The sequence below is a fragment of the Bombina bombina genome, chromosome 7, assembly GCF_027579735.1.
Source record: "Bombina bombina isolate aBomBom1 chromosome 7, aBomBom1.pri, whole genome shotgun sequence".
Taxonomy (NCBI): Eukaryota; Metazoa; Chordata; class Amphibia; order Anura; family Bombinatoridae; genus Bombina; species Bombina bombina.
The window spans coordinates 446,253,976-446,279,454 of NC_069505.1; the positions used below are offsets into that span (position 1 = coordinate 446,253,976).

Genomic DNA, 25,479 nt, shown 5'->3' on the forward strand with positions numbered 1-25,479 from the left:
CAGATTGTAATGTTTTTAACTTATAGCAACCAAGTATAAATGTTTGAAAAAATATGTAACATTTCTTAACTCTGGTTTTGCTTCTGATAATTTGAAACATAAGGTTGTAAATAATAGCAATCATATAAGATAGAAAGCTGCCTGTAGCAGCATGTGAAACTTTCACCTTCCAGCAGAGGCGCAACATCATTGATCTATAAAACAGGACGCATGGATCAAAGCAGTATTACGCCCTGACGAAGCCCGGTCTGAATTCCAGTCGAGCGGGTGAAACGCGCGTCGGCATTGGTGGAGCCGACCAGGTCACGTGATACACGTGGAGCACCACTGTTTGGTGTTGGAGATCGCTACCGGCATGGAATGTTAACAAGTGGGGATAGTACACACCTTTGTGGATACTGGACACTACAACATCTGAAAGCAAGGTCGTATAAGTGTAACATGTTGACACCTGAGAAATACTGATATGGAATAGGTGACCATGTTGAAGAAAATAATGGCATTGTGTTAAGTTGGAGAAGGCGCTGCTTTGTCTTTCACTGAGACTAATATCTTGATACCTGTCTTCGCTTGGAGCAATACATTTCTTGCTTAGACTGTTTCATTAATTACAACTTGACTCTCATTTGCCTGCATGTGAAAACACTAATTTACCTGCGACATCTTCACGCTAACATCTTTGCGTCTTGCTTTGCAGACTTTTTCTGTGGATATGTGTATGCACAATGCGAATTTAATTATTGCATGAATTGCGTTACCTTTACAATTGATACCCACTTGTCTACTTATGTACATATTCAGGGGGCTCACCTGCTGGCTTGCTTAGATCCCGTTTGTAACCTGCGCAGCAAGTAGCCCCATACTTGCAGGGGTGCTGTAAGCAGCTGGGTGTAGCTAAGCCAGAGGAGGTCTCACTTGATATAACAAACAATACTTTGTACATTGTAGTAATTGTATACATTCCTAACTGTGTAATCACTTTCTACAAGGTGCCTGACACAGGTTTTGCAGTGTCTACCACTTAGATCCCGGTTCATATATCTGCCCAGGATATACCTTCCATGACAAATGCTTGGGAGGTTCTGAGGTAGTTGGGTGTAGTGGTTCACTATATAAACCTGTGCTTAAGCAATACTATTGCTATTTACACTTCGCCACACATGTGCTTTTTCGTGTACCCCTGACCGGTCAGGTTCCTTTGAACTGTCATTCATGAGTCGAACTTGTATGCTTATGTGTTTTAATATTTTCATGGATTTATTCCCATGTTGTGTGGGATTTAGCTGCCACTATTAAAGCTATTGAATTACATTTAAGTGATTTGTGAGTTCTTTCAAAAGAGTGCTGAAACCCTGTCTTTTTTGGTACCAGGATTACATTCCAGGTACGTCTCTTTTGTGTACATGATACATTTAAATTAAGGGTCTGCACCATATTTAATTTTGTGTTGCTTGGACATTTGAGCCCTCACGCAACCAACTAACTCACACTAGCAATTGAGTCCTTTCCTTATTGTTCTTGTTTTTTTATATATATTAGGGATGCACCGAAATTTCGGCAGCAGAAAGTTTCGGCCGAAAATGGCATTTTTTGCTATTTCGTTTTTCGTTTTTTTTGCCTGTTATTTTCGGTAAAAATATTGTGTGGCATGTTTCAGATTTGATGCTAGCCTAGAGCTGCTGTTTAAAGGGCCACTGTAAGTAAATATTTTCTATGCCTGTTACTAACTAACTACCCCAAATACGCTTTTTATCAATAGCATTTCATTAACATATCTCTACCGTATATCAGAAATCTTGTCTGCAAATGTAATTGTTTTCCAAACCCACTCCGTGGGTATCCTTTGCTCTGTACCAATCAGTTTACAATACCTAGGTTTCAAAATGGCGCTTTAAACACAAAGTTATTGGTTTAAGTATTTTGAACACACAGTGCTCAAAATAGTGGGCAGGATAAAGTGACATCATCGGCAAATAAAAGATATAACTTTTAGAACGTTATGAAACTTTGTTTTGGAGAAAATATAGGTCAGTAGGTTTTAATGTTTATTAACTTTAATATGTTAGTTGTTTAGCTTAAAAATTATAACAGAAAGTAATCCTTTAAGTTTATTACTTGACTTACTGTTCTGCATATAATGAGTTTTCTAGGACTATACTTTATTTGGATAATTGGTAAAAAAAAAAACCAGTTAAATATGATTCCGTTACATAGAACTACATGAAGAATAATACAGTATATTGATATTTATAATTGTTTTATGTAGGGATGCACCAAAATTTTGGTCGCAGAAACATTTTGGCTGAAAATGGCATTTTTTGCCTGTTTTTTTCTTGGTAAAATTATTGTGTTATTGTTTTAAGATATTTTTGTCCAATTTTAGCGTGTTACTTTCAATAAAAGTGTGGGCTTTTTTTATTGGCTCTAATTATGCAAAAAAAAATAATAATAATTTGAAAAAATACATTTTCGGTATCAGTTTCGGTTTTCGGCCAAGTGAATCCCGGATTTTCGGATTCGGTCCAGAATTTCCATTTCGGTGCATCACATATATATGCAGGCTTACCTCCCAGTGTGCCACCGGCCTACGCACAGCTATAGTCTTTTTGATTACTCACTTTCGTTATTGTGTATGACATCTTGATCACCGTATTAGGTATATTCGATTGGGGTAATTTTCACCCATGGTAGTTGATCGCGATCTTATTCACATTAACGATCATATGTTTTGTGGCTAATATGTTTTTTGTTTATATGTTTCCTGTTCTGATGAAAATTGCCACTGACATTTACTGTTTATATTCTATGCTGCTGGTGTGTCCGTATAGCGGGACCATGATTGGCCAGGCTCTAGGTCAATCGTGGCCTTTGTTTGCCGTTTCTATGGTTACATGCCATATTTACGGTGTATTAATATACAGCTGCTATATATTTATACTTGTAATCTCTCAGCTCAGGTCTTGTTTTGTAGTTCATTATTCGCATTAGATACGCTTAGTGTATATCACTTTTTACATGTCACTTGGGTTTCACATCATTTCATCACATTGACACGGCTGACCGCTCCCCTCTGGGGGGGTGTCTTACGTGTAGAGCGTGACGGCTTGGTGCTGTGGGTATTTAGTCACGGTGGTGGTAAGTGAAACTATTGATACTTTGTCTGAGGACGAGCTTGTTAAGCTCGAAAAAGTTCACATATTAAAGGTGGATTCTTGTACAAGTCCTTTGGAGTGCGCTTTCCTCTGCAGGATTGGATATTATGTTTGCTGCACCCAAGGTCGTATTGTAGAGGTTTGGAGTGCTATGTATGTATGTATGTATGTATGTATGTATGTATGTATGTATGTATGTATGTATGTATGTATGTATGTATGTATGTATGTTACATACATATATACATACACACAGCTCCGCACTGACACTAGTCACACACACATATATATTATACACACAGCTCCGCACTGACACTAGTCACACACACAGCTCCGCACTGACACTAGTCACACACACATATATATTATACACACAGCTCCGCACTGACACTAGTCACACACACATATATATTATACACACAGCTCCGCACTGACACTAGTCACACACACATATATATTATACACACAGCTCCGCACTGACACTAGTCACACACACATATATATTATACACACAGCTCCGCACTGACACTAGTCACACACACATATATATTATACACACAGCTCCGCACTGACACTAGTCACACACACATATATATTATACACACAGCTCCGCACTGACACTAGTCACACACACATATATATTATACACACAGCTCCGCACTGACACTAGTCACACACACATATATATTATACACACAGCTCCGCACTGACACTAGTCACACACACATATATATTATACACACAGCTCTGCACTGACACTAGTCACACACACATATATATTATACACACAGCTCCGCACTGACACTAGTCACACACACACACATATATTATACACAGCTCCGCACTGACACTAGTCACACACACACATATATATTATACACACAGCTCCGCACTGACACTAGTCACACACACACATATATATTATACACACAGCTCCGCACTGACACTAGTCACACACACATATATATTATACACACAGCTCCGCACTGACACTAGTCACACACACAGCTCCGCACTGACACTAGTCACACACACATATATATTATACACACAGCTCCGCACTGACACTAGTCACACACACATATATATATTATACACACAGCTCCGCACTGACACTAGTCACACACACATATTATACACACAGCTCCGCACTGACACTAGTCACACACACACATATTATACACACAGCTCCGCACTGACACTAGTCACACACACATATTATACACACAGCTCCGCACTGACACTAGTCACACACACATATTATACACACAGCTCCACACTGACACTAGTCACACACACATATTATACACACAGCTCCGCACTGACACTAGTCACACACACATATTATACACACAGCTCCGCACTGACACTAGTCACACACACATATTATACACACAGCTCCGCACTGACACTAGTCACACACACATATATATATTATACACACAGCTCCGCACTGACACTAGTCACACACACATATATATTATACACACAGCTCCGCACTGACACTAGTCACACACACATATATATTATACACACAGCTCCGCACTGACACTAGTCACACATACATATATATTATACACACAGCTCCGCACTGACACTAGTCACACACACATATATATTATACACACAGCTCCGCACTGACACTAGTCACACACACATATATATTATACACACAGCTCCGCACTGACACTAGTCACACACACATATATATTATACACACAGCTCCGCACTGACACTAGTCACACACACACACACACATATATATTATACACACAGCTCCGCACTGACACTAGTCACACACACATATATTATACACACAGCTCCGCACTGACACTAGTCACACACACATATATTATACACACAGCTCCGCACTGACACTAGTCACACACACATATATATTATACACACAGCTCCGCACTGACACTAGTCACACACACAGCTCCGCACTGACACTAGTCACACACACAGCTCCGCACTGACACTAGTCACACACACAGCTCCGCACTGACACTAGTCACACACACACAGCTCCGCACTGACACTAGTCACACACACATATATTATACACACAGCTCCGCACTGACACTAGTCACACACACATATTATACACACAGCTCCGCACTGACACTAGTCACACACACATATATATTATACACACAGCTCCGCACTGACACTAGTCACACACACATATATTATACACACAGCTCCGCACTGACACTAGTCACACACACATATATATTATACACACAGCTCCGCACTGACACTAGTCACACACACATATATTATACACACAGCTCCGCACTGACACTAGTCACACACACATATATATTATACACACAGCTCCGCACTGACACTAGTCACACACACATATATATTATACACACAGCTCCGCACTGACACTAGTCACACACACATATATATTATACACACAGCTCCGCACTGACACTAGTCACACACACATATATATTATACACACAGCTCCGCACTGACACTAGTCACACACACATATTATACACACAGCTCCGCACTGACACTAGTCACACACACATATTATACACACAGCTCCGCACTGACACTAGTCACACACACATATTATACACACAGCTCCGCACTGACACTAGTCACACACACATATATTATACACACAGCTCCGCACTGACACTAGTCACACACACATATATTATACACACAGCTCCGCACTGACACTAGTCACACACACATATATATATTATACACACAGCTCCGCACTGACACTAGTCACACACACATATATATTATACACACAGCTCCGCACTGACACTAGTCACACACACACATATATATTATACACACAGCTCCGCACTGACACTAGTCACACACACACATATATTATACACAGCTCCGCACTGACACTAGTCACACACACATATTATACACACAGCTCCGCACTGACACTAGTCACACACATACATACATATATAATACACACAGCCCCGCACTGACACTAGACATACATATACATTATACAGAGGGCTCCGCACCGAGCACACATTGGCTCCTGTCCCTAGCAGACCCGCACACATCAGTAGTTAAATAACCCCGGTACCGGCACTAACCTTCTTCACCTCGAACCGTTTCTTGCTGGCGCTGTTATTTGCTCCGCTCGGGGTATCCACATCCATTGCAGCCGCCATATTGGGAGGAAATGAAGTCAGCTTTTACTGCATATCCGGGCACGTGACCATCACTGACGTAAGACGCGGTCAATAAATCTTATAGGTCCAGGAAAATTGTAGAACACCGGCGTGTGAGACTGGCGGACTGTGGCTCTGTAAGTGACTCTAATGTGACTCTGTAAGGGACTGTGACTCTGTAAGTGACTGTACTGTGGCTCTAAGTGGCTCTGTAAGTGACTCTAATGTGGCTCTGTAAGTGACTCTGTAAGTGACACAATGTGACTCTGTAAGTGACTCTACTGTGGCTCTATTGTGGCTCTGTAAGTGAGTCTAATGTGGCTCTGTAAGTGACTCTAATGTGGCTCTGTAAGTGACACTAATGTGGCTCTACTGTGACTCTAATGTGGCTCTGTAAGTGACACTAATGTGGCTCTGTAAGTGACTCTAATGTGGCTCTGTAAGTGACTCTAATGTGGCTCTGTGACACTATGTGGCTCTGTAAGTGATACTATGTGGCTCTGTAAGTGACTCTAATGTGACTCTAATGTGACTGTAAGTGACACACTGTGACTCTGTAAGTGACACACTGTGACTCTGTAAGTGACACACTGTGACTCTGTAAGTGACACACTGTGGCTCTGTAAGTGACACTGTGGCTCTGTAAGTGACACTGTGGCTCTGTAAGTGACACTGTGGCTCTGTAAGTGACACTGTGGCTCTGTAAGTGACACTGTGGCTCTGTAAGTGACACTGTGGCTCTGTAAGTGACTCTAATGTGACTCTAATGTGACTCTAATGTGACACTATGTGACTCTAATGTGACACTATGTGACTCTGTAAGTGACACTGTGGCTCTGTAAGTGACACTGTGGCTCTGTAAGTGACACTGTGGCTCTGTAAGTGACACTAATGTGGCTCTACTGTGACTCTAATGTGGCTCTGTAAGTGAATTTACTGTGACTAATGTGGCTCTGTGACACTATGTGACTCTACTGTGACTCTACTGTGACTCTACTGTGACTCTACTGTCTGGGAGTGTAATTTCTTCTACTGGCTGTGTTAACATAGCTTGGCCTCGTGGCCAAAAACTTTCAAAATGGGTGGGGATACCACAGGCTAAATAAACTATTTCAAATGCCAATATAAGGTTAATGGAAAAACTTGTAAACAATGTAATACACTCCAGCAGGTAAAGTGGATCATTGGGAACAAATTAAAGGAGAGAAACATTTTGAGTAAACTGTCCCTTTAAGGGATAAATACTTTCCAAAAATAATGAAAGAAATAACAGACTTCCCACAGATGTCTGAATAAGAAAGACTATGTGTACTCTTAGGAGAAAAATACGAAGCTACAAGGATAGTAGCAAAATATGTAGCAGACTGTCACATGACCAGAACCCCCAATCAGATTATATGAACTGTTACCATATTTACCCACTATACTCCTACTTTATAAATTGTTATTGATCTGTTTTATTGTAACATATTACTTTGGCAACACATGTAATAATGTCATGCTAATAAAGTATTATTGACTTGACTGACAGGCTGTGACTCCGTAAGTGAGACTGGCAGGCTGTGAGTGAGACTGGCAGGCTGTGACTCTGTAAGTGAGACTGACAGGCTGTGACTCTGTAAGTGAGACTGGCAGGCTGTGAGTGGGAAAATGGAGAACTATAACTTTGTAAGTGAGACTAGCAGGCTGCGAGTGTGAGTCTCCTGTGCTGAGTGTGAGACTGCCAGGCTGTGGGTGTGAGACTGGCAGGCTTTTTCTCTGTAAGTGAGACTGGCAGGCTGTGAGTGTGAGACTGGCAGGTTGTGACTCTGTAAGTGAGACTCGCGGGCTGTGAGTGTGTGAGACTGGCAGGTTGCGAGTGTGAGACTGGCGGGCTGTGACTCTGTAAGTGAGACTGGCGGGCTGTGACTCTGTAAGTGAGACTGGCGGGCTGTGACTCTGTAAGTGAGACTGGCGGGCTGTGACTCTGTAAGTGAGATGGGCAGGCTGTGAGTGTGAGGCTGGCAGGCTGTGACTCTGTAAGTGAGACTGGCGGGCTGTGAGTGTGAGACTGCTGTGGTGAATGTGGGACTGGCGGTACGCAAGTAAGACTTATTTGTCAATTGCGAGACTGCTTTCCTGAGTGTATGAGATAATTACTGTGGAAAGTTGCTGGGCTGGTAATGAGTGTTATTTACTGTGCAATGTGAGTGATACCTGAGTGCCATTATTGTAAACTGGTCACTATCAGTCTATAGGCCAATGATTGAGGCAGAAGAAGCTGGGGAGGTGAGTATGAAAAAGGGCTTCCTGTGTGCACCTCATAGCAAGTGACCAGGTGATGCCATTATGCTACTTGCGGCAAGTGAGCAGGTGTCAGGGTGCCAGGAATCAGACTAAGACAAGAAGTGCAAAAATAATCACACCTTTATTAATAGCAAAAAATAATAAAAAGTCCACAAGTCAAAAAACAAGCCAGGAATCAAAACCAGAGCTGATAGTCAGACGAGCCGAGTCAGGAGCCAAAGCGATTAGTCAGACGAGCCGGAATCGGGAACAAGGAAAACGGCAGAGTCAGGAACAAGCCAGGGATCAGGAGGGACGTCAGACAGCCAGGTAATACACAGGAGTCTCACAAACAGGTCTGAGACAACGCAAGGGCAAAGCATACTGAACAGAGGCCCTTTAAATAGTAAGTGATGACATCACAATTCTGAGACTGCATCCTGTCTCACACGGATGATGTACACCAGTCTGGCCATAAAAGGAAGTGCAGGAAATGAGCAGCATTACACAATATGCACCAGAGTCAGCAAGAGAGGTGAGTAAAATGGCTGCCATCAGCACATGGCAAACATAACAGGGAAAAAACCCTGACAGCAGGAGACTGGCAGGCTGTACCTCTGTAGGTGAGACTGGCAGGCTGTGAGTGTGAGACTGCTGTGCTGAGTGTGAGACTGGCGGGCTGTGACTTTGTGAGACTGGCAGGCTGTGAGACTGGCAAGCTGTTACTCTGTAAGTGAGAATGGCAGGCTGTGGGTGTGAGACTGGCAGACTGTGAGACTGGCAGGTTGTGAGTGTGAGACTGGCAGGCTTTGACTCCAAGAAGACTGGCAGGCTGTGACTCTGTAAGCGAGACTGGCAGGCTGTGAGTGTGAGACTGCTGTGCTGAGTGTGAGATTGGTGGGCTGTGTTTCTGTAACTGAGACTGGCAGGCTGTGACTGTAAGTTAGACTGACAGGCTGTGGATGTGAGACTGGCAGGATGTGATTCTGTAAGTGAGACTGGCATGCTGTGAGACTGGCGGGCTGAGTGTGAGACTGCTGTGGTGAATGTGGGACTGGCGTTAATTGTTGAGTGCGAGACAGCTGTCCTGAGTGTATGAGATAATTACTGTGGAAAGTTGCTTTGCTGGCAATGAGTGTTATTTACTGCAGTGCAATCTGAGTGATACCTGGTCACTATCAGTCTAGGCCAACGATGGAGGCGGAAGAAGCTGGGGAGGTGAGTATGACAGAGGGCTGCCTGTGTGCACCTCATAGCAAGTGACCAAGGGGCTGTCATTATGCACCATGCGGTGAGTGACCAGCGGACTGTCATTATGCACCAAGCGGTGAGTGACCAGGGGACTGTCATTATGCACCATGTGGTGAGTGACCAGGAAACTGTCATTATGCACCATTTGGTGAGTGACCAGGGGACTGTCATTATACACCATGCGGTGAGTGACCAGGGGGCTGTTATTATGCTCCATGCAGTGAGTGACCAGGGAGCTGTCATTATGCACCATGCGGGGAGTGACCAAGGGACTGTCATTATGCTCCATGCAGTGAGTGACCAGGGGACTGTCATTATGCACCATGCGGTGAGTGACCAGGGGACTGTCATTATGCACCATACGGTGAGTGACCAGGGGACTGTCATTATGCTCCATGCGGTGAGTGACCAAGGGACTGTCATTATGCTCCATGCAGTGAGTGACCAGGGGACTGTCATTATGCACCATGCGGTGAGTGACCAGCAGACTGTCATTATGCACCATGCGGTGAGTGACCAGGGGACTGTCATTATGCACCATGTGGTGAGTGACCAGGAAACTGTCATTATGCACCATTTGGTGAGTGACCAGGGGACTGTCATTATGCTCCATGCAGTGAGTGACCAGGGGACTGTCATTATGCACCATGCGGGGAGTGACCAAGGGACTGTCATTATACACCATGCGGTGAGTGACCAGGGAGCTGTCATTATGCACCATGCGGGGAGTGACCAAAGGACTGTCATTATGCTCCATGCAGTGAGTGACCAGGGGACTGTCATTATGCACCATGCAGTGAGTGACCAGGGGACTGTCATTATGCTCCATGCGGTGAGTGACCAAGGGACTGTCATTATGCACCATGCGGGGAGTGACCAAGGGACTGTCATTATGCTCCATGCAGTGAGTGACCAGGGGACTGTCATTATGCACCATGCGGTGAGTGACCAAGGGACTGTCATTATGCTCCATGCGGTGAGTGACCAGGGGACTGTCATTATGCACCATGCGGTGAGTGACCAAGGCACTGTCATTATGCTCCATGCGGTGAGTGACCAAGAGGCTGTCATTATGCTCTATGTGGCAAGTGACCAGGGGCTTCCATTATGCCTAATGTGGCTAGGGGGCTGTCATTATGCTCCTAGTGATTGCCCAGATGACTGCCACTTTATGCTCCTCGTGGTGAATGACAGTGGACTCTCATTATGCGCTGTGAACGAGTGGCCAGGGGGCTGCATTTATGATCTGCGAGATGAGTGACCAGAGGGATTCTGGTTTGCTCCGTGTGGCAAGTGACCAGGGGGTTATCGGTATTCTCCTCCTGGCCAGTTTTTTTTTATTTTAACCAGAATGCAGTCACATAGGCATATGTTTTTACTTTAACCAGAATGCAGGCGCATAGGAATAATTGTTATTATTTTAACCAGAATGCAGGCGCATAGGCATATGGTTTTTATATTTTAATCCCCATTGCAGGTGCATAGGCATATGGTTTTTATATATTTATTTTTTTTTAAATAATTTTTATTGAGGTTTACTAACATAAGTGACATCAAGTTTGCACAATACAAAAGACATGTCTAATTAAAACATAAAGGCCCTAGGCATTTACATGCATATTAGCACTTCAAAGTACAAATCAAAACATCAAATCTATGTAGGTTTATCCATAGATTCCAGGCTGGCCACTCTTGGAGTAACTGAATATTTAACAATAGGTCTAAACTATAAATTACATACCTACCATTAGCCCATGCCTAAATCCACATGGTAAAATGCCTTCTAGGACTAACACATTAATATTACAAAATGTAATACAAACAAAAAGCAGAAATTTAAGGTGCAAACTACAAAATAAACCTCTTTTTCTTTATAACATTATATCAAAGGACCCCCCATAATAAGTAGGAGAAAAAAATTAGAAATAAAGTACACCCTGACTAAGAGTTAGTGGCCACTCTTGGACCACAGATGTTAGATATAGGTAAGGGGTGGAGATTGGGAGAATGTTAACAGGGCCACTCATGGACCCAATGCTAAGGGCAAGATACTCTTTACAATTAAATAAAATAGCCCCCTAGAATACACAAACAAGTATAAGTTATACCCCAACTAAGAATTTGTGACCACTCTTGGGCCACGGTTTTGAGTATAAACAAGGGGTAAAGATTGGGGGAAGTGTTAGCAAGGTCTACTCTTGGACCCATTCTAGATAAAGTAATATAATAAAAGATTATATATATATATATATATATATATATATATATGCAGGCCACTTTTGGGCCTCTATATATTGCTTAGTACAGCATAAATTTTGAATATTATTCATGATATATACATGAATATACATGCACATACATCTTTACAATTAAATAACTAGCCTCCCAGGATACACGGATACACATAGAAGTTAGGTGTACCCCAACTAAGGATTTGTGGCCACTCTTGGACCCCGAGTTCTGAGTACATACAAGGGGTAGAGATTGGGGGAAGTATTAACAGGGCCACTGTTGGACCCATTCTGGTAAAGTTACATAATAAAAGATATATAGGCCACTTTTGGGCCTCTATGTATTGTTTAGTACAGCATACATTTTAAGTACTATTCATGATAGATACACATATATACACGTACAACTCTTGGGCCCTGCATAAAAATATTGTGCTAATGGTAAACAAGTATCCCCCTAAAGTATACAGGCGTTAAAGTAAAACGTGCCCCCATTAAAAAATAAAAATATTTGGCTGCTCTTGGGCCACAGATAATCGTTTTAAGCAAGGGGTAGATGTTGGGATATCTTTTGACATATGTACCAGTACCTGCACATATTATTTGCTAGCAGAATGTTGAGAAGAAAAAATAAAATCAGTCCCACATAAACATAACCTATAGAATACAAGGTTATAGGAATAATGTTCCTCTCCCATTAAACTGGTAACTTAGTAGTGATATGGGGACTAAGTCTTGCATCACCTAGTCCAAGCAAAACTTCACAGATGTAAGGATTTTGATCACAGGATAGTCATTTATATAAACCATAGTGATACAGGAATCCCCATAGGAATTTAGCAGCTCAGACACTGTTCTATAAAGATTAGGTCTATAAAAACAAGAAAATAGAAGGAATATGCCTACACTGTGAATGCTAGTACTCCTACCTATGTAGACCACATATTGCTTCCACATGTTGCTTATGATAACATAATATTGGAACTCCAATGAGAACATAATACACAAGCATACAGGACATATATAGCACTGTAGAAGTTCTGTGTTGAGCAACAGTTATATAATGATTATACCTCCATAATAGGGGATTCAATTTTAGAGCCACAATGTGTATATAATCAAACTTAAAAGAGAGAGTTCCTCCCTATTATATAATAATGGATGGGACAACCTAAATGGGATTTTCCATAAACAAATATAGGCTGCGAAAACGGGCATCAGGCTTTTGGGCCTTCATAACATATCACATTATATGGAGCAAAAGGAAATACTATAATACTGACAGGCAAGCAAACTTGTGAGTAAATGGTGGCTGCAGCTCAGTACTATGGACACAGTCCCAAGTCTCAACCAATTCCCTGTCTACACTTCACATATGTTAAGAATTGGTGTCCCTGGCTCCGTAAAATAGGAGCATATACAAGAAAAAAAAACGGGTGCAAAAGGTGGTACATCATATGGATGAACTGAAGTACATATAAACGTGACTCTTGTGCTCGTGGGAAAACGGACCTGTCAATAAACTGAAAGTGAGTACTTGGTGTCGGAAGTGTTCTTAGATATGTGCCCATCAACTAAGAGAATAGGCTTCCTCCACTAACCAACACCGGCCCTGAAGAATCTGCAGAGTCAGTCTTTTCGGGAAATGGATTACAGCAAAGTATAATTTCTCTCTTAAAACACTGTACTGCAATCGGCAAAGTTGAGCGGGACCGATCGGAAGACTAAACTGCATAATATCCTGCAAGCAGAAAATATCTTGGCGTTCCCTGGGTCCGTGGTACTGCGGTATAGATCCATCTCTAGTTAGTTTACAACTTACTATCAGAGCGCCAACACAAATGCGGCAGGGTCTATGACATACAGGTATACCCCGCTCATACAGCGGGTTAGGGACCGGAGCCCCGTTGTAAAGTGAAAACCGCCTTAAAGTGAAACAAGGCAGTTTTAGCTTTGTTTTCAATGTTTAAAATCTTGAAAACATGTTTGAACTAACATATATTAGGGGTGCAATAGTGCTACGTTTAGTTTAACACTAGCACAACAAGTATTCAATTAGTATTCAATAAATAATGTACCTGTAAAATAGTGACAATTACTGTAGTAAAATTTGCCAGACTATAGCACTGAGACACATATTGCACTTCAATGCTGTTAACAGAGTGAACTAAGCATAACACAATGGTGCCATTCACTTTTCTCGCAATCTCACGATGATTACAGCACTGTTTCAAAATCCTTGGAGGTTGAACTTCAGCTCCACAAAGCGCTGTATTAGCGAATCGCTGTAAAGTGAAGCGCTGTAAAGTGAGGTATACCTGTATATGGTTAAAAGTAAAATAATATTTATTGAACAGTAAAAATAATATAAAAATTATAAAAAACTTTGTAGGGTACAATTCTGTGGATGAAAGATTCTAATTGGTTCTGGTTAGAGAACTAACGATTAGAATAAGCAAAATTTAGCTTCTATACAATTCAATTTAAAATATGATAATTAAGGTTATCAGCGATAATCTTTATCAATGATTAAAATCCTGATGCTCCCTCATGGTTCCATGTTAACAGTCTAAAATGGTCTAGTTGTTTATAAGGTGCAAGTGTTAACTTTCAGCAATTTTCTGGCTGTTCATATATTGTATCAATGGCTGAATGCAGGGTATTTTAGCCCTTAGGCTTCTGGGATCTGGTAAGCTTAAACCGCAATGCTGTTATATTGTTAAGGTTTTACTCAGATCTCAGTGTTCCTTAAACCTTAACAATATAACAGCATTGCGGTTTAAGCTTACCAGATCCCAGAAGCCTAAGGGCTAAAATACCCTGCATTCAGCCATTGATACAATATATGAACAGCCAGAAAATTGCTGAAAGTTAACACTTGCACCTTATAAACAACTAGACCATTTTAGACTGTTAACATGGATCCATGAGGGAGCATCAGGATTTTAATCATTGATAAAGATTATCGCTGATAACCTTAATTATCATATTTTAAATTGAATTGTATTGAAGCTAAATTTTGCTTATTGTAATCGTTAGTTCTCTAACCAGAACCAATTAGAATCTTTCATCCACAGAATTGTACCCTACAAAGTTTTTTTATAATTTTTATATTATTTTTACTGTTCAATAAATATTATTTTACTTTTAACCATATATGTCATAGACCCTGCCGCATTTGTGTTGGCGCTCTGATAGTAAGTTGTAAAGTACCATAATTTTTTCTTGACCACTAGGGGTCAGTTTATCTCAGCTAAGGGTCAAAACATCAGGCGCTATGTGATATTATTTTGTTATCCATCTCTAGTTAGGTAGGTTCCGCTTGACGCTTTCGATCCCAATAGATTTTGAGGGGCTGTGGGAGATGCCAAATAGGGGCAAAGGACTGTCCAGCCTTATCGCCCAATGTAGTTGCTCTCCCTTCTAAGGCTGTTCAGACATACTTAGTTGTATTTCCATGCCCGCGTCGTCTGGCTCTGCATTATACCTTCCTTCATGTACTGATGCCGCCTCCCCAAAGCGGGTGGACTCCATGAGGGACATGAGATGGTCTAATCTATCACACATTTTGCGCTCAAAAGAGGTCATCAGTTCTTGTAGGGACACACATAAATTCTCCATGTTCAATATTGTTGTTAGGCAGAGGATTTCAATATTCTATGCTTACCCGGTTTCCCGGGGGGGGGACTGAGCTCTTTCTTCTTAGAGGCCGCCAGAGACACTCAGTGGTCCAGTCTAGGAAGTCCTGTTGCGTTGCAAACAATTTTTTATATAGTTCCATTCGGCGAGGTTTCCCCTATGTTGTAAGGTATTAATTCTTGCTGGATGGTTTTTTAATCTCCAGATTACAGGCGGAATGTAACACTGGATTACAGAGCTCCTAGTTTAGCGGCCATCTTGGACCATCATGTTTTTATATTTTAATCCCCATTGCAGGCGCATAGGCATATGTTTTTACTTTAACTTGAATTCACTCATATAAAGAGCCTGTAGCCTATGGACAGGTCCATTACAATTCCTGTTGGTCATACTCCTATTTATTTTAAGGCTCCAGTCTTCCACCTCTGTCCCTGGACTGCTCAAAAGATCACAGATTTGCTATCAAAGCCACCAACACCACATTGTAAGAGAGAGTTATATTTAGGACCTCTGAGTGGTCCAGGGAAAGTACAGGGGAGACTTGAACATGACAGTCAGTAATTGAATCGGGGCCTGGTGTATACTGCTTCTTCCCCAACCAGGAGTAGCTCCCGAATCTTCTTTCCCCTTCAGTCCTGTGCCTCAATTACAATAGAACTCTCCTCTTGTTGCTGTTTGATGTAAGTGCAGACACGGGTCACAACATGACTCGGATATAAAATCGGCTTTCAATGGCTCATCTACTTTCATGATATGGCCCCGTCACCAGGTTCAGCTTGTGATGTGTTGTCTGATTGGTCCCATTGGAAATCGGATTCTCCATCAGATCCATTTAAGGGTCTGATGGTAAAAAAAACTTGCCGGCATGCTGAGAGAAATCACACAAGTATTTGTGAGCATTATGATGTAATATGTGTGTCTCTTCTTCACAACTAGAGCCTACATAACGAGACAAACTGCATTCAAGTTAAAATGTTCCTTTGTAAAATTCTTTAATGTATCTCACTGTGCTGATAAGACATTATCTTGACAAAATGGAATGCTTTAGATCATCGTGCTCTGTATCTGTGATATACCTTTAAATTTGCACCTCTCAAGAACTTCCTTCCTATTTAAGGACACAGTCTAGCCTCATTCTGGGCCTGAAAATTGAAGTTGTTCCTTCACAGTTCACTTTGTCTCCTGTGAAATAACTTTGCTCTTAGACTTTACTAGTCTTTCAGGTCTTTATGCTCAATCCTTACAATATGCGCTGCATATTCGTTTGCTACCTTTTCTCCCTACCGGAACCAGCCTGCCAGATTACTACGCTTACCGGAACTTCATACTACAGACGCAGAAGTCGCGCTCACACTGAGCGGTTACCGGAGCTCAATCTACCTGCCTGTCAGCTCCTTTCAGCTCTCTCATACCCACGCTGCCTCAACCGCCCTGGTTATAAGCTAAGTACCGCTCTCCAAGCACAAATACTTACCTTATGTTGTTTGTATCAAACCTATATTCGAGTGCCTCTTTTGCTTATTAACCTGTCATCTGGAAAAGTACTTTTGATACGTATTTGAGATATATGAGAGTGTGTTTGGACTGTACATATTTTATTGTCTACTTGTGTGAGTGCGTGAAAACCTTGCTTATACTTAAAGCAACAACTTTACCCTGGATATTATTGAACTGCCATTTGAGTGATTTAAACCAATTATCACTCACATTTTTTCCTGTGGTTCTCCTTGTTGTATCATTTTTATATCAGAAACTATCCACATTTCCTTATGTGTTTATTGCAAGATATAATTTCATATATATTCAATTACTAAACTAAAGCCTCACCTTATATAAGAAGTTGACCAAGTTATTTCTTCTTGCTTATTATAAGAAAAGAGCAACAAAACCTTTATTTTTGTCATAAATTTGTATTCACCATTTAAAGTGATTGTGGATATCACAGAATTTTCAGGCCAATAAAATATAGGACATACCACTAAATATAATATGGATCCCAGTGAAATAAAGAATGAAATCACTAATATCAATCAAAAATTGGAATACTTAGCAAGGGCTTTAACTGAATTACAAACAGAAAACAAGGAACTTAAAACACTAATAAAAGAATGTTTACCTGTGAAAAGTTTAGAAACACCTGAACCACATATTAATTACCCACAAACCTTCACTGGTAAACGAAGTGAATATAGAGATTTTAAAAATGCTTGTAATTTACTTTTCTCACTTAGGCCTAAGACTTATCATTCTGAAAGAATCAAAGTATGCACCACTATCTCTTTCCTCCAGGGGGAGCCCCGCTCATGGGCAAACAGATTTTTTGAGAATAACCATCCAATACTTGATTCTTTGGAAGAATTTTTTCTAGCAATGACATCCTTGTATGAGGACTCTCATACTCAGATCACTGCAGAAACTAAACTAAGATCTTTGAAACAAGGAAAAAGAAACGTAGAAGAATACATCACTGAGTTCCAAATGTGGATTGATGATTCTAAATGGAATGAAATAAGTTTAAAGAACCAATTCAGATTGGGACTTTCTGAATCTTTAAAAGATGAGTTGTCCCGCTTGGAGATGCCTGAATCTTTAAACGGTCTCATAAAATTGAGCACAACTCTGGATCGTAGACTACGTGAAAGGAAGGCTGAAAGGGCTTCTTTTGATGTAACACAGCGACGTTCATATCATTACACTCCAACACAGGAAAAGGGTACATCCAATCAAACTCCAATGGAAATTGGAGCTATAAGGGGACCCCTTACATCCGAAGAAAAGGCCAGACGTAAATCTGAAAACCTTTGTTTATATTGTGGGCAAAAAGAACATTCCGTTTCAAACTGCCCAAATCTTCTAAGAAAAAAAAAGGGTAAGATGATTATAAAACATAATATTTTACTCCTTGCTCAAAACCCTCAACTGACTGTTGATCTTTCTTTACAGTGGGATCAGAAAAACATACGATCTAAAGCGTTGATCGATTCTGGGGCAGCCGGAAATTATATTGATATATTTGTTAAATTAAATAAAATCCCTATTGTTTGCAAGGCACAACCAGTATCTGTTAAACTCATTGACGGCACACACATACAAAATGGTCCCATTACACATCAAACAATACCACTTTTAGTGACTACTGATAAAGGCCATACTGAATATCTGTCCTTTGATTTAATCACTATCCATATGCATACTCTTATTCTAGGATTTTCTTGGTTAAACAAACATAATCCCAGCATTGACTGGTCAAACACACAGCTAACTTTAGAATCACCATACTGTTTAAATACCTGTTATCCTTTTCAGCTAATCTCTACCATAGAAAAAGAACTACCAGAAATTTATCAGGATCTGGCAGAGGTGTTTGACTTAAAAGAAGCAGAAAATCTCCCTCCTCATAGGGAGTTTGACTGCCCCATTGATATAATACCAGGGTCTCAAATACCTCACGGTAAAATATACCCATTATCACAAGAAGAGTTAACTTATTTACGCTCTTATCTCGACGACAACCTCCGAAAAGGTTTTATATCACATTCAACATCACCATCATCAGCTGGAATGTTTCTGGTACGTAATAAAGACGGTACTATAAGACCTATCATTGATTATAGAGCTTTAAATGAAATAACTATTAAAAACAGATACCCTCTACCACTTATACCTGAATTATTAGAACGATTGAATGAAGCAACTATCTATTCCAAACTTGACCTTAAGGGGGCTTATAACCTCATACGTATGAAAGAAGGTCATGAATGGAAAACCGCCTTTAGAACCCGCTATGGGCTTTTCCAGTATAATGTGATGCCGTTTGGTCTGAGCAATGCTCCCGCGACATTTCAGCATTTTATTAATGAAATATTCCATGATCTCATGGACATTTGTGTTATCATATACTTAGATGACATCTTGATATATTCCAAAACTCCCTCTGAACACCAAAAACACGTAAGATGGGTACTTACTCGTCTTAAGGAACACAAATTATACGCCAAGCTAGAAAAATGCGTATTCCATGTTTCTAAGATAAAGTTCTTAGGTTATATACTCACTCCTAATAAAATACAAATGGATCCTGAAAAGAATTCTGCTATTATCGATTGGCCTATTCCCACCACTGTAAAATCACTACAACGCTTCATTGGTTTCGCCAATTTTTACCGAAAGTTTATTAAAAAAATTTCTTCAATAGTCAGACCACTAACCCAATTAACCAGTGTTAATCAAAAATTCAAGTGGTCTGACAAAGCACAAGAAACCTTTGATACCCTTAAAGAACTATTCACTACTGCTCCAATACTTTCGCTCCCCAATTTTGAAGCTCAATTCCAACTCAAAGTGGATGCCTCTAACACTGGCATAGGAGCAGTACTCTCTCAAAAGCAAGGTGATGATGGTGAAATTCACCCAATCGTTTTCTTTTCCAGAACATTAACTAGTGCTGAAGTTAACTATAGTGTGGGTGATAAGGAACTTCTGGCTATAAAGAGTGCTCTAGAACAATGGAGACACCTCTTAGAAGGATCAAAACTCCCCTTCATAATATTTACTGACCATAAGAACCTTGAATATTTGAAGAAGAACAAAACTTTAACAGCCAGACAAGCTAGATGGTCTTTATTCTTAGACCGCTTTAACTTCATCATCACCTACAAACCAGGAACTCAAAATACGAAAGCTGATGCTCTATCTAGAATATCAGAAACTTCACCCCATGATCCACCTAATTATACTATCTCACCTGAAAAGTTCATTGGTGTCCTCACACCTATAGAACAAGAAGTACATAATGCCTTAAAAGAAGATACAATACCTCACCAGTATTGTTCCAAAGACCCTCAAACCGGCTTATACTATCATAACAATCAACTATATGTACCCAAGAGTATCAGATCATCAGTCCTCTCACATACCCATGATGATATAATTTCTGGACATCCGGGAATCCAAAAAACCATTGACCTCACCAGACGTAATTTCTGGTGGCCAGGCATGAATAAATACATCTATGAATATGTATCCGGGTGTGAGAACTGTGCCCGAAACAAATTAGTTCACAAAAGACCAATTGGTTTACTTACACCTCTGCCTATCCCGGATAAACCATGGAGTACCATAGCAATGGATTTCATTGTTGAATTACCTCTTTCACAACATAATAACACTATCATGGTAATAGTGGATCATTTAACCAGACTAGCACATTTCATCCCTCTCAAGGGATTACCCACAGCTATAACAACTGCTAGAGTTTTTCTTGACCAAGTAGTTAGATTACATGGACTACCGACCAACATAGTTACAGACAGGGGAACCCAGTTTACATCCTCTTTCTGGAGATCTCTATGTAAACTGTTAAAGATTGACCATCGATATACGACTGCTTTCCATCCACAGACAAATGGACTAACAGAGAGACTGAATCAGACCATAGAGCAATTCTTACGTTGTTATATATCACATCTCCAAGATGACTGGTCAGATTATCTCCCCATGGCAATTCTTTAAGCGCTTCTATCAAAACCTCCCCCTTTTATGCGACATATGGTTTCCACCCTAACACTATATCTCTTTCTAGTAAAACAGTAAATTCCCCAGTAGCTACAGAATTTACATCCAATCTCCAAGAAAGACTAAATGTCCTGAAGTTACATCTGAAGGAAGCAAAACACTATCAAAAAAGATATTATGATCTAACTCATAGACAAGGCCCTGATTACAAGATTGGGGACTTAGTACTCCTTTCAACTAGGAATCTCAAACTTCATGTTCCCAGCAAAAAACTTGCTAATCAGTTTTTGGGTCCTTTCCCAATCGAACAAGTAATCAATTCCAATGTGGTAAAACTTAAATTGCCTACAGATTATAAAATTCATCCATCTTTTCATATCTCTTTGTTGAAACCATATCCTGTCAAAGTTCGCACTTCTGACTCACCCCCATCTCCTGTAATGGTATATAACCAGGAGGAATTTGAGGTGGAATCCATACTTGACTCTAGGATAAATAGACATAAATTGGAATATCTCATTAAATGGAAAGGTTACGGCCCAGAAGATAACTCCTGGCTCATTCATTCATCTGTTCATTCACCCCAGTTGGTCAGGACTTTCCACAGGAAATACCCCCTCAAACCACATTTAGAATCCCCAGGGGTGATTCCCTGAGGGGGGGGGACATGTGATATACCTTTAAATTTGCACCTCTCAAGAACTTCCTTCCTATTTAAGGACACAGTCTAGCCTCATTCTGGGCCTGAAAATTGAAGTTGTTCCTTCAAAGTTCACTTTGCTCTTAGACTTTACTAGTCTTTCAGGTCTTTATGCTCAATCCTTACTATATGCGTTGCATATTCGTTTGCTACCTTTTCTCCCTACCGGAACCAGCCTGCCAGATTACTACGCTTACCGGAACTTCATACTACAGACGCAGAAGTCGCGCTCACACTGAGCGGTTACCGGAGCTCAATCTACCTGCCTGTCGGCTCCTTTCAGCTCTCTCATACCCACGCTGCCTCAACCGCCCTGGTTATAAGCTAAGTACCGCTCTCCAAGCACAAATACTTACCTTATGTTGTTTGTATCAAACCTATATTCGAGTGCCTCTTTTGCTTATTAACCTGTCATCTGGAAAAGTACTTTTGATACGTATTTGAGATATATGAGAGTGTGTTTGGACTGTACATATTTTATTGTCTGCTTGTGTGAGTGCGTGAAAACCTTGCTTATACTTAAAGCAACAACTTTACCCTGGATATTATTGAACTGCCATTTGAGTGATTTAAACCAATTATCACTCACATTTTTTCCTGTGGTTCTCCTTGTTGTATCATTTTTATATCAGAAACTATCCACATTTCCTTATGTGTTATTGCAAGATATAATTTCATATATATTAATTCAATTACTAAACTAAAGCCTCACCTTATATAAGAAGTTGAACAAGTTATTTCTTCTTGCTTATTATAAGAAAAGAGCAACAAAACCTTTATTTTTGTCATAAATTTGTATTCACCATTTAAAGTGATTGTGGATATCACAGTATCCGAGCTTGCACATTCCTGTTCACTTCCTTTACTTGTCTGAACCTAACACAATACAGATTTATAGGATCACATAGTGATGATAAAGCCTAGATGGTAACCCTAGGTACTAGAGAATAAGTGATAAGATCTCTCCATTTGTTTAGTACAGATCTGATTAGGTGATGCCATTACTGTTGTCTCGGCTTACAGGTCAGTCTTCCTTTACTTGTCTGATCCTAACACAAAACAGATTTATAGGATCATATAGTGATGATAAAGCCTAGATGGTGTCAGGGTTTTTTCCCTGCTCTGTTTGCCATGTGCTGCTGGCAGCCATTTTACTTACCTCTCTTGCTGTCTCTGGTGCATACTGTGTGATGCTTCTCATTTCCTACACTTCCTTTTATGACCAGACTGGTTTACATCATCAGTGTGAGACAGGATGCAGTCTCAGAATTGTGATGTCATCACTTATTATTTAAAGGGCCTCTGTTCAGTATGCTTTTCCCTTGCGTTGACCTGTTTGTGAGAGCTCCTGTGTATTACCTGGCTGTCTGACGTCCCTCCTGGTTCCTGATCCCTTTCTTGTTCCTGACTCGGCTGTTCCCCTTGTTCCTGATTCTGGCTCGTCTGACTATTCGCTTTGGCTCCTGACTCGGCTCGTCTGACTACCAGCTCTGGTTTTGATTCCTGGCTTGTTTTTTGTCTTGTGGAATTTTTATTATTTTTTGCTATTAATAAAGGTGTGATTATTTTTGCACTTCTCGTCTCAGTCTGATTCCTGGCACCTTGACATTACGCAAGGGCCATGAATCCTGATGGTGCTAATAATCCACCTTTACCTGCCATAATTTCCAGAATGGATGAACAGGATCACCTCTTGGATCAATTTGCACTAGCCCTGCAAACCCTGCTGACTCGCACTGCACATTTGGACCAAAGTGTCCCGCAAGTTATGGCTGCTCCTGTTTCCGCTGCTGCACCTAGTCTTACCAGGAGCATGTCCGGTTCTGCACCTCTACCTCAGCGATATGGAGGCGATCCTAATCAGTGCAGAGGGTTTTTGTACCAGGCTGGCATTTACTTTGAGATGTTACCTCAGGCGTTTCCCTCTGACAGAGCTAAGGTGGGATTTCTCATCTCGTTACTCTCTGACACTTGCCTGGGCTAATCCCTTGTGGGAGACTAATAAACCTGTGATTTCAAATTACCCTGAATTTGTGGCCTCCTTTCGAATGGTATTTAATGTTCCGGCTCGCTCCTCCTCTACTGCTAAACGACTCATGTCCATTCAGCAAGGTACAAGATTGGTTGCTTAGTATGCCATTGAGTTCCGTACGTTTGCCGCAGAGGTAGGTTGGAAAAATGAAGCCCTTATTGCCGCCTTCTTTCATGGGCTCTCTGATGCGATTTAAAGACAAAGTTCCTGCCAGAGATTTTCCAGAGGATCTCGAGGCATTGGTGTCTTTTTTGATCCTAATTGACATCAGACTCACAGAGAGGCCCTCTTTCAAGGAGCGCTTGCGGAAGCCTCCTGTTCCGTTGTCTCCTATGTGTTCGTTCCCACCCATGCCTCCCTCTCGTCTCGAGTCACCAGGTACTGCTTAGCCGATGCAGTTGGGATTCACGCGTCAGAGAGGGCCTTTAGGAGGAGGGAGGGGCTCTGCTTCTATTGTGGGTTACAGGGCCACCTTTTGAAGTCTTGTCCTACACGGCCGGGAAACGCTCACACCTAAGGTCCTGTCGGGGGCAGACCTTGGGTGGTTTATCCTCGTCCCCAGAACCGCTAAAGGAGAAACCTTTGGTCACGGTTGTCCTTTCCTGGGTGGACTCCTCCATAGTCACCCAGGCTCTTGTTGACTCCGGTGCTGCGGGCTATTTCATTGACTGTGCTTTTGTATCAAAGCACTCCATCTCTGTTTTGCCTCTGTCCGTTCCGCTTGCTATTGATGCCATTGATGGCAGGCCCCTTCAGCCTGCACTCGTTATGAAACTGCTCCGTTATCCATGGCTGTTGGTGTTCTCCATTTTGAAACCCTCCAGTTCCAGGTGATAAACTCTCCGCATTTTCCGGTTGTTCTGGGTTATCCTTGGCTCCATAAGCACAATCCCAGTCTCGACTGGCGCAGGTCCGAAATTTTGTCGTGGTCTCTGCAATGTATTTCCACTTGTCTTTGGAAACCAGTTAAAGTCTTGTGCACTTCCTTGGTATCTCAATTGCCAGAGGAGTACCGAGAGTTCCTAGACGTTTTTGACAAGGTGCGTGCCGGTACGTTGCCTCCTCACTGGTCTTAAGATTGTGCTATAGACCTGCAACCCAGAGCCATTTCTCCTCTGGGCCGGGTTTACCCTCTGTCTGTTGCGGAGAATTGTGCTATGTAGGAGTATGTTGCCGATGCTCTGTCGTCGGGGATCATCCGCAAATCCTGCTCTCCTGCAGAGGCTGGCTTCTTCTTCTTTGTGAAGAAAAATGGTGGCGAGTTAAGACCATTCATCGATTATAGGGGTCTTAATCGTCTTACCATTAATAATGCTTACCCTATTCCGCTCATTACGGAACTCTTGACCGCCTCAAGGGAGCTACTGTCAGTATATGGCCGGGTTATTATACAATATATTTAATAATTCTTTAAAATAAAACCCCAATAAAATGCATATACGAAACAATAAAATTAATGTAAATTCCTAAATTCTTTATATTAGTTAAAATTTATAGACACATTGAAATATATTTGCAGAAA

At 41.2% G+C, this 25,479-nt stretch overlaps 2 protein-coding genes across 2 annotated transcripts in view; one reads left to right on the forward strand and one right to left on the reverse strand.

Moving 5' to 3' along the window:
- RBX1 (ring-box 1) overlaps positions 1-6,393 on the reverse strand; it is a 67,987-nt gene extending 61,594 nt beyond the window's left edge. The window contains exon 1 of the mRNA XM_053721400.1: positions 6,248-6,393. Coding sequence (XP_053577375.1) covers positions 6,248-6,325 — 78 coding nt within the window. The 5' untranslated portion in view covers positions 6,326-6,393. The remainder of the gene's footprint in view (positions 1-6,247) is intronic.
- Positions 6,368-25,479, forward strand: part of L3MBTL2 (L3MBTL histone methyl-lysine binding protein 2) — a 270,019-nt gene continuing 250,907 nt past the window's right edge. The window contains 1 exon segment of the mRNA XM_053721399.1: positions 6,368-6,462. The gene's annotated coding sequence lies outside the window, so the exon portion shown is untranslated.